At 38.5% G+C, this 16,428-nt stretch overlaps 1 protein-coding gene across 1 annotated transcript in view; it reads right to left on the minus strand.

The window, feature by feature from the left end:
- The window catches only part of PCSK2 (proprotein convertase subtilisin/kexin type 2), a 128,220-nt gene that overhangs the window by 39,656 nt on the left and 72,136 nt on the right, over positions 1 to 16,428 (minus strand). The window contains exon 5 of the mRNA XM_083369589.1: positions 12,705 to 12,742. Coding sequence (XP_083225715.1) covers positions 12,705 to 12,742 — 38 coding nt within the window. The remainder of the gene's footprint in view (positions 1 to 12,704; positions 12,743 to 16,428) is intronic.

The following is a 16,428-nucleotide window of genomic DNA, read 5'->3' on the forward strand; positions in this document are numbered from 1 at the left end:
GAAGCCATATCTGGCAGCTTTTGTACAGATTGTTAAACAGATTTAAGTGATGAAATAGTTTTTCCTTCAAAGAAGTAGGTGTATATTTCTTTTATTTCAATTTGTCCCTAGGAATTGCATGCCATGGTGAACATATGCATGTCAAGGTGGATTTATGTCCAGTTTCAGCTACAGTCCTGATCACTTCAGAATTGAATGACTGCACTGAAGATTCCATAGAAACTTCAAAGTTTTCTGGAAGTAAAAACCCACATCAAGGGTCCACTATCAGAACCATTCTTTCTCTAATAGCTACCCTTCAAATTTCAGAAAAAGGTCACAGACAGAAGAGCCTTTTTCATGTATATGACTTTAGAACACACACTGGAAATAAGCTATTAGACTGCTGTGAAGCTGTAAAGATGTGTTTTGCTTTGATGAAGCTTCATTTTGATCAATCTGTCTAACCAGGTTTACAGGTTTATTTCAGTACAGGAAAACAAATCGGGACTGCACAACAATGAAGATTTGTTTTGCTGAAGTGATTTGGGCTGTGGAGGTAAGTTTACTTTTTAAACTCTTAAACCCTGAAAGCTCTTATTTTTAAGTTGGAATACAAGATGACCTTTGTTGGATAATTTTAAGTCTGCTGTGCTTTCCTCAACCCTGATACCTTTGTCCTAAAACTGGTGCTGGGGAATCTTTTGAATGATATTGCATCTAAATCTTGGAGGCCATTCATCTGAAGGTGAGTAGAGCTAATTTTCTGTAAAGTATCTAGCAGTCCTTTCATCTTCATCCCATTCTACCAAAAAAATGAAGCAGTAGCGAGCCTTAAGACTAGACATTTTTTCCCCCTCATTGAATTTCTAAACCCAATTTGGCTCAAACTAAATTGCCTTGCCTTTGATTTTTCAAAGGCAAACTCAGGTAAAATCATGTTTCTTTTATCCTCAACTCAACATTGACCTAGATGGCTTTCCTTTAGGTGAGAGATAAGCAGCTTGCAACCACAGCTCCTATTTAGGATCTCTGTGGCTAGGATTGCTGAAAACAGCAGTTTCTTGCCATTGTGAGTTAGGGAAGCAGATTAAAAATAACAGTGTAGACTCCAAGAGAGGGATCTCATCTTTAAAAAGCAAAACAGAACTCTCTTATTCTCTTACATGTCTGAAAATGTTTCTACTTCCACCCTGTGAACATTTGAATGAAAACCTTTTTTCATCAAAAAGGCATCAACCACTGATAGTCTTAGAGGTCAAAACCCTAACCCTTGACTCTAAAAGAAGCTGGAAACAGTACACACAAACCAGGGATGGTATAAGTACAATATGGGCATCATCTAGTCCCAGATTAAATTCGTTTTTTTTTAACCACCTGTAGTTTCTGAACTATGTCCAAAAGTTACCGTGGATGCAACACAATACATTTGTCCAAACAAGACTAGCAGAAAACACTTAATATCTTCAGACACAATCTTGGCTGGAGGACAGGTTAGGTATTCAGTGTCCATGAAAGGAAAACTAAGGGATCTTATTTATTGTGTGTACATTTTTTTAAAAAAATTAAAACTTGTATTCAACATGCAATTCATTTCAACTTCAAGGATAATGAAATTCAGAATTGGGGGGGGACATCTAAAACATTTATTTTGTGATATTGAATTATAATATTGAATTATAAAAATATATTTGTTACTTTAAACATCCTTGAATATATAATACTTCCACATTTGTATATGCTTTAAATAATTTATTTCATAGTACAAGTGAATTGGGCTATGCAGATATGCTCACCCTGACTGTAGGGAGTGGATTTTATATATTATAAGGAATTACTATATCCATAATCAAATACAATGTGCTTTAGATAGCAATTCTATGTTATTATACAGAAGAAATTCCAAGTGAATTCAGTAGCATTTACTACTGAGTAGATAAGCATGGGATTGCTCTAATTTTTAGGTTGCTTTAGGAAGGTATGTGACTATCAAAGAATGACCTGATTATATTGGGATGCATACATTTGTCCCATACAGAAGGAGAAGCAACTTGTGATATTATTTTGACATTTAACAATTTAGCACAGAAGCAGTTTAGACTATAAGCAGCAAGTAATTGTATAAAGGTAGTGAATGAGCGTTGGTATGGAATCTACCACAGGATAAATAATTCAGCAGGTTTATTTCTAACAAACATGGTCTATGTCAAAACAACAAATGTCCAATATGTAAACAGTATTTATTTTTTTACTTGATATCCTGCTTTTCTGCTGGAGTGACTATCTACAGTGGGGGGGGGGAAATTAAGAAATAAACAAAATAGCCAAAATTAAAATTATATATTAAAAGCAACACTAAATGTGATAACAAAATCATTTCACTATCAAAATGAAAATTTACACAATCAAAATGAAAAATGATGCCCATATTCAGTAGAGTTTTACATCACTCATAAGATCACTATATACATTTGACTCCTGGCTATTGCCTAGACAAGTTCACATAGTTTCCTTGGCAAAATTTTCAGAAGTGGTTTACCACTGTCTTCTTCCTGAGTCCTTCGGGAGAAGGGCGGTATAAAAATATAATAAATATACAGCTGAGAGACAAGAACTAGCTTTGTGTGCATTCTTGGGAAACCTAAGATCTGTAAACATATATAGCATCCAAACCTACATTCTGAATATCTGTAATCCAAGATCACAATACATGGTCAAGCTTTAGGGATGATTGCATGAAACTCTCCTGCACTGGACACACATCTATTCATTTTACTTCCATTTCCCTGGTGTGTAGTTTTTCTAAAGGAACACTTTGGACATCTTTGCAAGCTGTGATCTTCATTTTCCAACTCTGTGGATTTAATTTCCATTTTTGGCCAAGTGGACAAAAATTTTCTTTTCACGTGTATTCTGATCCAGCAAGGAGCAATCAAGTTCTTTTGATATGATTCCAAAAAGGTGCTTAGGAGTACTTGGAGGCAGGAATGTAGCACCTACCTGCAACTTTTCAAAAGGACCGCATGCAATCCCAGGAAAAGTAGCAATGTGTTGCATTTGGGATGCTGTGTGTTCTGCAGTTCTTTTTAAAACTGAACCTGAAGCACTTTACAGACATTTTTTCTGTTGTTTATTTCTTCTTTCTCCTCCAAAGTGATGTTATATTTTCCTGCATCCAAACCCACCATCTCTATAGATGGGGAGGAAAATGTTTGAGGATTGGTACCCAGGTTTGTATGTAGGATTTTGCTTGAGTTCAATGACATGCACAAAGTTCTGCAGCTAGCATCCTTCACTACAGTCTGCCTTCATTCAATCTTCCCCCCAACAGTTGATCAGCAAAAAATCCACAGCTGTTCTCCTCATTTCATTTTTTTATAATAAATGTTTTTTTCCCTTCATTGTAGAACAGCTTTATTATTCCCTCCAGAATGTCTTTTATCTTGGAGAGGTTTTGTCTGACAAAATTAGTGGCTTTGTGTGAGTACTGTGAACTAAAAAGTGAACCATGGAATACATTATGCTGATATTTTAATGATCAGTTCAAAAGAAAAACTCCTCTTAGAAAAAAAGGATTTATAATTCATGGAATTTAAAGCCTGGGGGGAGAAGATAAGCAAGTTTGTCTCTTCCTTAAGCCACACGACATCTCTAGGGCAGATTTTTAATTTACCCCATCTTCAGAGACATAATATGTCCCTCAGGGGACACGAGGCTGGTTTCAGGCGGTCATCTCTGCTTCTCTGAATGAGGGTCACTTCCCCGCCTCCTTGAAGGAGGCGGTGGTGAGACCTCTCCTCAAGAAGTCCAGCTTGGACCCAGCTTCATTGAATAACTTTCATCCGGTCTCCAACCTTCGCTTCCTTGCGAGGAGAGTGTGGTGGCGCATCAGCTCCCTCTGGTCCTGGATGAAGCGGATTATCTAGACCCGTACCAATCGGGTTTCAGGCCCGGGGACAGCACGGAGACGGCATTGGTCGCGCTGGTGAATGATCTCTGGAGGGCTCGGGACAGGGGATATTCCTCTGTTCTAGTCCTATTAGACCTCTCGGCGGCTTTCGATACCATCGACCATGGTATCTTGCTGCGGCGTCTCAGGGGACTGGGAGTGGGAGGCACAGTCTTACAGTGGTTCTCCTCCTATCTCCAGGGACGTTCGCAGTCGGTGTTGGCAGGAGGGCAGAGGTCGACCGCGAGGTCTCTCGTTTGTGGAGTTCCTCAGGGGTCAGTCCTCTCGCCTCTCCTGTTCAACATCTACATGAAACCGCTGGGTGAGATCATTTGTGGTTTTGGAGTTGGGTATCATCAGTACGCTGATGATACCCAACTTTTCCTTTCGACCCCAAACCACCCCAGTGATGCCCTCAACGTGATGTCCCGTTGCCTGGAGGCGGTTCGGGTCTGGATGGGGAGGAACAGACTTCAACTCAACCCCGACAAGACTGAGTGGCTTTGCATACCTTCATCCCGGGTTTATTCGGACATTCCACCTCTTGCTATGGTGAACTATTACCCCCCGTAGATAGGGCTCGCAACTTGGGAGTCCTCCTAGATTCACGGCTCACCTTGGAAGACCATATAGGAGCTGTGACTAGGGGGGCTTTTGCCCAGGTTCGCCTGGTGCACCAGTTGCGGCCCTATCTTAGCCGGGATGATTTGTGCACGGTCACTCATGCGCTCGTGGCCTCTCGTCTGGACTACTGCAACGCTCTCTACATGGGGCTGCCCTTGAGGACCACCCGGAAGCTCCAACTGGTACAGAATGCAGCCGCGAGAGTTGTGTTGGGAGTCTCCCGATACTCCCACATTACACCTCTGCTCCGTGAGCTGCATTGGTTGCCAGTTGTCTTCCGGGTGAGATTCAAGGTACTGGTAATGGTGTTCAAAGCCCTCCATGGCATGGGGCCGGAGTACCTTAGGGAACATCTGCTGCCGGCATCAAGCTCCCTGCGCCCTGTGCGTTCCCACAGAGAGGGCCTCCTCAGGGTGCCACCGATCAGAGAATGTCGATTGGTGGCCCCCAGGGGGAGATCCTTCTCTGTGGGCGCTCCGGAGCTGTGGAATCAGCTACCGGTAGAGCTCCGGATGGCGCCCGATCTTCGCTCCTTTTCGTCGCGATCTCAAGACGTTTTTGTTTGTACAAGCCGGCCTAGCCTGATGGGGATTGGTGGGGTTTTTTATTTTTTGGTTTCTTAATTTTATCTTGGGGTTTTATAATTGTATACCAATTGTTTTAACTTGGGCAATCATTTAATCCCTTTTTAATGTTTGTATTTAGTATTTTGGTTTGTATTTAGTATTTTGGTTTGCCCTGTGAACCACCCTGAGTCCTCAGGGAGAAGGGCGGTATAGAAATATTATTAAATTAAATTAAATTAAATTAAATTAAAAATGTCAACATGTCCCATTCACATTGCTGTTCTAAAGCAAGTTCTGAAAAATACAAAAAGGCTAAGTATTTTTCTAGTCTTTGAGTTGAGCTTTGCACCAGATACTCAATTATGCATCCTTAAACAATACAGAATAGCAGCAGCTGAATGTCTGTTTAGTGCTTTTAGAATTCATATAAAAAGTTCCTTTTGAGAGGGTTTTTAGTGTTTTTCTTATGAAAGTGACCAAGGATGTTAAGTTATATGGTGTCAGTCGAAATATATTAATTACCACTTACACCCAGCAAGAATATTCTCTCTTTTCCAGGACAAAATGGATTCATTAAAATGAAGTAACAAATAAATGGCCTGATTTAAATATTAATAAGCCAGATGTCACTGTAAAAGGCCAGTATCCAGTTTTTTTCACAGCTTTCTAGCCTTTATGTCAGCCATGTTGTTTCACTTTTCCAAAATAGCCATTGTTCCACCAAACCAAAAGGTATGAAAAGAATCAGACTGGGATATTAATTCTTTGTGCCAAAGCCACCTGGGATATAACAGTAAATCATTGCAGAATTGCAATGAAAGAATTGCTTAGGAGAGCGTTCTGGTTTCAGAAATTCCCCCTCCCCCAATCTGAAGGAAAGTAAATTGGATGGAACAGACTAGTTTGGGGGTAACTGCACCAATGGGAATATGCTATCTGCTGCAGATATCAATGGTGCTGGTTTATCTCAGCATCCTTAGTTTGTGGTTATCCGGAGCTGCTCCCAATAAATGAGCAAGAACAACTGAGAGACAATAACTGAAAGGCAATTATATGACATGAATACAACAGCGCTTATATTGTGCAGTATAGCAAGGAAGCTTTTTCTCATTGTTCCTCCAGCTGTTACTTTAGATAACACTTTTAATGTCAAGCTGTCAGCTGGATGATTTTCCTGACTTAAACTTCTTCAGGATTGATAAATTGTCCTAGTGAAAGATGGAGGTGCTGGAAAATAAATAAATAGTCTTCCAATAGAGAGGTTTCAGTGCCTAGTTGGATTAGAAATCTTGTCCCTGACATCTCCCATCCTGCTGGACAATTTGAATGCACTTCAGTATGGATGCTAACTCAGGTTCAGCCTGATGTTGATTGAAGAAAAAAACTGAGAAGAAGGGGGAGGAAAGAGAATCCTCATGCTGGTTTCAAGCCATTCGGACGATGTGATGTACATGACTTTCATGTCTCAACCATAGCACATTCTAGGTTTGAAGAGACCATGGACAAAACACCCATCGTAGCACCTGTTATTTTTCCTCTTCTTGGGCAGTTGCACATTTATAGGCAGAGAAGATAGAAACCAATGGTATTCCAAGGGTCAACGTTGGTGGGCATCACTGAAGCTTTTCACAATGCCACAGAACTGGGATATTTATTTATTTATTTATTTTATTGCATTTATATACCGCCCTTTCCCTGAGGACTCAGGGCGGTTTACAGGGAGTTAAAAATCAACCATATAGTGAGATATAGTGAGGGATATAGTGAGAAATGTAAATGGCCTTGTTAGTCAACAACTGGGTTTGCTGTTGTTGTTTTTTTTAAAAAAAAAGAGATGGCTTAGCCACGCATCTTTTCAGTTTAAAGAAGCTATGGTAGCTATACCAAAGTATTTATTTTATTTATTTAATTTTATTTTTATATCCCGCCCTTCTCCGAAGACTCAGGGCGGCTTACAAGCTTAGCAGTAGCCTTCATTCTATGTATATGCCTGCTTATTAGGGCTTTCACACACACCCCAAGCGGCATTATTACAAAGTCAGCTTATTGCCCCCAACAATCTGGGTCCTCATTTTACCTACCTCGGAAGGATGGAAGGCTGAGTCAACCTTGAGCCTGGTGGGACTCGAACCTGCACTAATTGCAGGCAGCTGGTGTTACTTAAGGAGGCCTACTGCTCCACCAAGGCTCCTGACATCCAACTTGCATTCAGGATCTTTTTTTTTGTCCACTTAAATTTTGGGATGTTCTCCAAATCAGCTGTTTCTTATTCTTATCCAGCAATTTCTCGCTGAACCTTCTGGATTTTCTTCAAATAATAATCATAAGCTTCTTCTTAACTGAACTTGGGCAGCTGATCTTTCAGCCTATATTGTGTCCCAATGGTTGAAAGGAATATCTTGCATTTCATTTTCCCAGCAGTCTGAAGTTGGTTCTTGTTGGGCAGAAAAATGTCAAAAGAGATGGAAGAGAAAGATGTCATGTGGCATCTCTCCAGAATGATTGTTGTGACAGAAGCAGTTTCAGTTAGGAAAAAGAAATGGTGGACACCATTTGGATTCTCACATTAAATGAGCTCACAATAATTGCTTAGGTTGTAGCATAGTGTGATACCATTTGAAAACCATGGTTTAGGGCAGTGATTCTTGAATTGTTTGACCCAATTGTCCCTTTTCCCAGACTCAAATAATATTACCCCTACCAAAGCAAACACAAAACGAAACGAAAACCACCCAGATTCCATTATTTTCCACAAGCATTTCAGCAGTGTCAAGCCTAAACTGGATCCTTGACTCTCAAGGATTTATAAATTGCTCAGTTAGACCTCTCCACCACCCAGGATATGTATAAATTCAGGAATGCAAGAAGAGTTGCATGAAAAACAGCTTAGCTCTGGGAGGAAAGAGGGAGTGAGAATGAAATTCAAGATGATCCCATATTGATTGTCTTTAGTATAAAAGGGGGCAGAGGAAAACCTTTTGGCTTTCAACATTCTTTTAACTTACCTTGCAAGTAGAGTTTCACTAATTCTTTTAATGTCTGTATTCTGACCTGGTCTACTTAGGAATCACAGTTGCCTCCTAAAGCACAGATGGACCCCATCTTCATGACCTTCCAGAAGCAGGTAGAAACATGCCCCTTCTGTAAGGCCTTTGGGAATTAAGCTTACCCAGATGGACCGTCTTCCATAATTCTATAATTTTAGTTTTCTTATCTCTACTTGCTATTTTAATATGTATTATGAGTTTGTATTCTATAAACTGGCCAGACTCTACCTGCTTTCAGGTGTTCAGCTCAATTTCATTAATACATATGATAAATATATAAAATTTATTATTTATGGATTATGGCTTAATTCAATGAGGGAATGTAGTCACCATCTTGCAAAGCCGTGCCATTGGTCCATCTAGCTCACCCCTGTATTTCTCTCAGTCATACTAGGCATTTTGACAATAACCTAGACCTTCTCCATTCAGTCTACTGTTTCATATTCCTTCTTACTAAAGGAATATAAGTAATCTCTCTTTCTGATGATATCCTTCAGATCTCTCTATTGAATCTCCTTTGTTAAACTCAAATGTTTCCAGCCAATGGTAGACAAAGTGGAAACGCCATTCTCCCCATCCAAAGAGTGTAACTAAAAGTCACCTTAACTGTGCTGTTCTTTCTGGTCACCTCTGTTTAAATTGTCCATTATGTATTCTGTCACAACATGTTGTATACATTGTGCTGCCAGAGGAAATTCAAAAGGGCAGTTGTAAATGTCACCTATCCTGTGCAATATTTCGTCAGCCCCACTTTTAATTTTCTTCTTTTGGCAACAGGTGCTTTTTCTTCCCACTCAACAGAAGGTTTCTTCTGAGGAGATTTCAAAGAAGTGTTAAATCATGATGAACATGACTCCATCTATCGTCAGCATGAGTCACTATAGCACCAAGCTACCCCACTGTGTAAATGCCACCAACATCTAAAGGTGCAGCTGCCACATGCTTGACAGACAGTTGGATGAATTATTTTTGATAACAGCAATTAATTTGTACATGGGAAGGTTGGAAATTTGATGAAAGTATATATATATACTTCTCCCAGATTCGAACCTGGGCTAATTATATATTAGGCAGTTGTTTTAACCCCTAGGCCACAGGCTCTTTCTCTTTATTAGCTAGGAAGCAAGGGAGATATATGTGTTAAGTATTTCTCAAGTCTTTTTGAATACCTTGCTTAAAGAAGATTTAACTAGCAAGGTATTCAAAAAGACTTGACAAATACTTCACACACACACACACACACACACACACACACACACATATATATGTGTATATATATATATATATATATATATATATATATATATATATATATATATATATATATATATATATATATATATATATATATATATATATATATATTCTGCCAACCTAGCAGTTCGAAAGCACGTAAAAATGCAAGTAGAAAAATAGGGACCACTCCGGTGGGAAGGTAACAGCGTTCTGTGCGCCTTTGGCGTCTAGTCATGCTGGCCACGTGACCACGGAGACATCCTCAGACAAGCGCTGACTCTTCGGCTATGAAACGGAGATGAGCACCGGCCCCTAGAGTCGGAAACGACCAGCACGCATGTGCGGGGGAACCTTTACCTTTTATATATATATATGTTAAGTGTTAAGTATTTTTAGAATACCTTGCTAGGCCCCAAACATGGGACAAATATATAGTATAAAATCTTCGAACACCAGGATGGATAAGAAAAACAGTCGTTCATTGCTAAAAGATCATAATAAGCAATAAAAAGTAACTGTTTAAAGCGTATCTACCTAATCTAAGCTTGTGCTGGTCCTCTGCCAGCATCATCAGAGAAAGCATTGAAGGTTTGAAAAACCATTGGTAAGCCTGTTTGGTTCCATGCTCTGCTCATTGGCCACGTGATGGACCTTGCTCTAGCCAATTGCGATTGTTCTGACTGTCTCACATCGCTTCCCTTGCAATCCGGTCCTGCTATCCCTTTTTTTTAATCTTTCTCCTCCCTATCTGTTTTGGTTTGACAGTATATATTTATATCTATATCTATATATCTATACATCTATATCTATCTATCTATCTATATCTAATCTATCTCTGTCTCTGTCTCTCTGTCTCTCTCTCTCTGTCTCTCTCTATCTATCTACCAACCTACCTACCTACCTACCTACCTACCTACATACATACATACAGTACATACATTCCTTGCATTGTCTCTAGCCACTTTCCTCCCATCCTTCCCACTAACTAGAAAAAAAGGATGAGTAGAAATTGTCACATAATCAGAAATACTGATAAAGCAATAAAATAAGGATCCTAATTAAGTAGAGGATTGTACTCACATGTGACTGAATCTGAATTCCTTAGTCGCCATTGGCTTGGTGGAACAGTGGTCAGAATGCAATATTGTAGGCTAACTCTGCCTACTGCCAGGAGTTCAATCCTGACTGGCTCAAGGTTGACTCAATCTTCCATCCTTCCAAGGTCGATAAAACGAGGACCCAGATTGTTGCGGGCAATACGCTGACTCTGTAAACTGCTTAAAGAGGGCTGCAAAGCACTATGAAGTGGTATATAAGACTAAGTTCTATTGGCATTGCTATTGCCCCAAAGTGAAGATAGGGAGCTGGAATGGGCTCGCTGTATTTGTGACTTCAACCCAACCCACCCAGTTACTAGAAGGGTAGACTAAATGCTAATAGGAGTCTTGAATCGCAACAAATCTTTTTCTAGGGAAGTTTCCTCTTTCTGTTGAAGCAACCTTATTTATTTTAGCTTTTTTTTAAAAAAAACAACCCACCTTAAACTAAAGTTGTAAATTGCCCCTGCATCTACTGCATCACATATTGTAACCTCAAAAGTGAAAGGATGCTCCAATAGATCAGACAATTAATAATTTAGTAAGTAATCAGACACTTTAAGTTATGTATATAACGCTAAAGTACCGCAAGGCCCAGTACTGTCCTTTCATTATATCCACCACCTGAATGAAAGTCTATCCCTAAATTAAAAGACTTGACATTTTCAAGGAATGGGATCAATCTGAAGCAATTATCCTTCATTCCATGAAGCTCTGCTTTTGCCTGCTGTCTCTCAGACCTGAATGCGTGTTGAAATATTCCTCCGTGTTGCCCTCATTTTGTTTATTTACCAGAATGAACAAAAATTCAGCCTAATTCTACGATGATTCCCTTTCTAGGCATTCTGATTATCATGCAGTTGGCCTGAAGCCTACAGTACTAATTCAAAAAGAATGAGTTAAAAATTAGTCTTTTTTTAAAAAACAACAACAACAACAACACACAATCGGGTTTGGAATATGGTACAATGTACATCATGGCCACGCCATAAAATTTTACTGAACTGAGCTCTGGTTCTTGCATATTCTGCTAGAGAAAAGTGAACTGTTTAAGTATAATAAAAATAACTGTGCCTCTTCTGTACTTTGCATCCCACATCTGTCCAACTGCCTGCCTTTCCATCCATCCGTCTGTCTCTCTTGTCATTTCTTCCACTTGTCATTTCTTTCTACTTACTCTAATCACTTTATTTTATGCTCCACTAAAAAAAAGTTTATTTAAACAACTGAAGAATAGAGTAGTAAGCTGATAAAGGGTTGCCTGGCCTGCTGTTGTCTCCTTAACAGACTTTTTATTCAAATCAATTGGTGTATCAATCCCTAGTCTTAACCTTCTATTATTTTTTGATGACGACTTATTTTCATCATCTGAGTTTAGCAACAGAGCTGTTTTCTCCTGGTCTACCTAGCCCAAATTATTTCCTATTACTGATAGGAATTAACCAAGGTGTCAGACATAATTTGTCCCAGCCTTGCCACTTGAAATGTTTTAAATGAAAACAATGAAATCTGAACCTTTTCTACATATTCATTGAATGGGAACTAACTAATGGGAACTAACTTTGGGACCTACCTCATTTGGAAAGCAATAATCCCTTCCAGGATTAATTACTCTCACTTTTACAAGCATTTGTAAAACATGAATATATTAATTTCCTGCCGTAAGCTGTTGCCAGATTTTAAAAATGTGATCTCCCATCCAAATATTTTATTTTGCACAGACCAAATTTCTTCTATCCGGTGCACTTTGATAAGGTTTTTTTTATTATTCTCATCATATTCTAGTGTCTTCTAAATATGAAAGAATTCCAATTCAGGTAATAACTTTTTGTAAATTATCTTGGCTGCTGCCATTATGTGACTGATACTTTACATAAAGATTTTGAGATTATGCACATTTGAATATTACTAATAAAATGTATTTGGCATTTGAAAGCTGAATATTACTAATAAAATGTATTTGGCATTTAAAAGCTATGTCATTTCCTATACGGAACCTATATCTGCTACAATTCACAAATTGTCAGATTAAACAGGAATTTCCTTGCCTATATTTATTATGGAGAGTACATATTTTATGTATCCATTTTGTCACCTAAATCAACAATAGTTATGCTATTAATATTCTTCAGCATCAACTATTTAATGTAAAAATGACTAGCTAGAAAAATATAGAAGTGTAACCTGAAGGAAATAGTATACTTACATAATTGGCAGCCAAATCTGGATGAAGATAATCAATTCCTGCAAAAATCAAGAACAGCAATAAACCATAAATAATGTATATTCAAGGGGAAAAAATAGTAGAACTCATGATGTTTTGAATAGCTGTGAAATAAATTTACTTTGTAAGTAAGCATATCCCATGTAAAACATTGGCCTTAGGACTTCTTATGTAGGCTGGCAGGCCAGTTTCAGAAATGTGTGATTGTGAGACACAGAAATTAGGTTGTCAGATATAATAATCATAATCATAATCATAATCATAATCATAATAATCATAGAATTGGAAGGGACCTTGGAGGTCTTCTAGTCCAATCCCCTGCTCTGGCAGGAAACCCAATACCATTTCAGACAAATGGTTGTCCAGTCTCTTCTTAAAAACTTCCAGGTTTGGCGCATTCACAACTTCTGGAGGCAAGTCATTCCCCTGATTAGTTGTTCTAACTGTCAGGAAATTTCTCCATAGTTCTAGGTTGCTTCTCTCCTTGATTAGTTTCTATCCGTTGATTCTTGACTCACTCTTCTTTGTGCCAACTCCTGAGATATTGGAATGCTGCTATACTGGTGAGATAGATTAGTTTTACAATTGGTCCTAATTTATCAAGCTAGAGTCTTACAAAGCCAACAGTTTCAACAAAATTAAAGACCTCAATGATCTTAAACTGGAAATTGTCACTCAGCAAAATCCATAACAAGCCATAATGATGTCAAAAAGATAACCCATTGTGTCATGATATTATCATACAAATGATACAACGATGCAATGATGTCATGAGTTCCAACTAAAGTACCTAAATAATTTTATTGACATGTTACCCTCATGATGATATTTGTCCCCTTCTCCTCCCTGGGTGCCCATGATTTAATGCCAAATTTATGGTACAGATGACAATCATAGCCCTCATACTACCCTTCTTGCCATTTTTATGCCATCAGTTCTATAAAACAATTGTTTCTACTTTTCCCTTCGGAACTTCTTTTCTATGTGACTTGGCTTACAGTCATCAGGGCATTGGCTTCCTGTTTCTGAGATGGATACTATGCTCATCACAAGTCTTTCCAGTACAATGCCTTCATGTCATTGATGCTTCTTTTATTAGTCAAATTATTCCAAGCTAGTCAGTATTCAGATTTATTGGAAACTGTTGAACATAGATCATTAGATATTTCTCAGTGCCAATCCAAATATATGTGGTCAATATGATCTCTCAGAAATTTTTGTAGCAAGGGAAAGGAAACCGCATAATAGCCATTCTGCATTTCATAGCTGTTTTGGGGAAATCCAGTCCCCATTATAGTAGAGGTCTGAGACTGTTATTCCCATAAATCTCTTGACATTGGTTATAGTGCCTGGTATTTACAAATGCTGTAAACCAAAGCACCTCATGTACATGAGTTATCTATTCCTTCTGTAAGGATGATCATGTATTGGATCATTCCCAATTTATGCTTTAGAGAAAAACCATTATGGGTTTTTTGTTTTGATGAAAAATTTAACATTTAGATGCCTCAGCCTTCAGCTGTAAAATATAAACTACCTTCTATTAAAAACAAGTGTATTCCACTAAATGCATTTTCCTTGTGTGATTAGCAATTATGCAGTCCATTTCAAACCACTAATGGATAAGAGCAAACAGACTCCTCCTCCTCCTCCTCCCCCTCTTTTTTTTTTTATTTTAATCCCATTTATATCCCGCCCATCTCCGAAGACTCAGGGCAGCTTACAATTTAAGCACAAACCAATGTGCTTAGCAATAGCCTTCATTCTATGTATATGCCTGCTTATTAGGGCTTCCCCCCCCCCCCCGAAGCGGCATTATTACAAAGTCAGCTTATTGCCCCCAACAATCTGGGTCCTTTTTAAACAATGTCTCTGCTCTAGAAAAGAAAGTAAAAGTTTTACTATCTATGTAGATGCATTGAGAGGATCTGATTAGCTAAATCTGCAAATACACTTAGTTTTTGGCCATCACACTTTGCCAGCTATTTTGTTGTTAGCTGCGAAGTTGTGTCCGACCCATTGCGACCCCATGGACAACGTTCCTCCAGGCCTTCCTGTCCTCTACCATCTTCTGGAGTCCTTTTAAGCTCACACCTACTGCTTCAGTGACTCCATCCAGCCACCTCATTCTCTGTCGTCCCCTTCTTCTCTTGCCCTCAATCTTTCCCAGCATTAGGCTCTTCTCCAGTGAGTCCTTCCTTCTCATTAGGTGGCCAAAGTATTTGAGTTTTAGCTTCAGGATCTAGCCTTCTAAAGAGCAGTCAGGGTTGATCTCCTCTAGGACTGACGGGTTTGATCGCCTTGCAGTCCAAGGGACTCGCAGGAGTCTTCTCCAGCACCATAGTTCAAAGGCCTCAATTCTTTGGCACTCAGCCTTTCTCATGGTCCAACTTTCACTGCCATACATTGCAACTGGGAAGACCATAGCCTTGACTATATGCACTTTTGTTGACAGGCCAGCTATTTAGACTTACGGTAAGACAGAATTATTTCCATGTATTCAGAACATGGGGCACCTCTTTAGGTGCAGTTTGAAAGCAATCTTTGGTCTGAATTCACTAAAAATTGTTTGCAAATCAGAAAACAAACTAGTATAAAGGGACACCTTCAGGGTGTGATAAAAAAATGGGAAGATGACACAGAGTAAGCTGCTGTTACTCTCTGCAGATGGTCTGTACTCTGCTAGAACTTGTACAGAATTAAAGTTAGATCAAATTATCTGAGATAGAAAATCCCACAAGATGTTCTTCTTGGGATTATTACAGAACTTTGGAAAGTATTCTGGATTGAAATTCTCTCCTTTTAGTTTGGAATTCTCCATATTTAGTGCAGCATTATTGTTTTGAGGATGAAAAGATCTGTTTTGATCATGGGGAATATTTGAGCTTGAAAAAGAATCGTTTGATCTTAAAACACTTCCAGTTTTAGAACATTCACAATAAAGAGCTTTGGACTAAAAAAAGATTTTGAATTCACTTACATTTCAAAATGGTCTGCACACCTCGAAATTATTATTGTTATATACAATCATTAGTGTTGCCTAATATGGTAGGCAATCAGTTTTACCTTTTCCTTACATGCTAAATCCACTGCAACTCTCTAAAACATCCTATTAATTAAGCCATCTGTGGAAATACGTATGTGTTAATTTGCACATTTTCACAGTTGAGAACCAGAATTTTGAATGCCTAGAATTCCAGCATGCTGACCAGAGCACGCATACAAAATCTACTATCAACTTATTACTTGTATCACCCATGCCAATTAATATTTTATTCCAGAACATTTATTCTTTCAGAATAGTTAGGCAAAGTGTCATGTTTTCCAGCTGAAACCATATTGGCTACAGCTGCAGTATAGAAAACCATAATTAATTATTAATATGGTCTTCTGTCGCGGGCTAGAAATGTGAAAGGACATAAAAGAAATATTTTTGAATGGCAGTGATGGCTGGAATAAAAAGTTAATTCCATCTCCGTGAAAAAATTGTAATCCTTATTCCCTCTAGCTAGCACAGCAAAATTGTGCAGACTTCCATTTTAAGTAAGTTCAATTCTCTATTTATTATTCAGCTTGCACTGCTCTTTACCAAAGTGGTTCTTTACAGAAGTTTGCAAAATAATAATAATAATAATAATAATAATAATAATAATAATAATAATAATAATCCATGTCAACTATTAGTGCCAGTCAATTTGAATGTTCA

This window comes from Vipera ursinii, assembly GCF_947247035.1.
Source record: "Vipera ursinii genome assembly, chromosome: 1".
Taxonomy (NCBI): Eukaryota; Metazoa; Chordata; class Lepidosauria; order Squamata; family Viperidae; genus Vipera; species Vipera ursinii.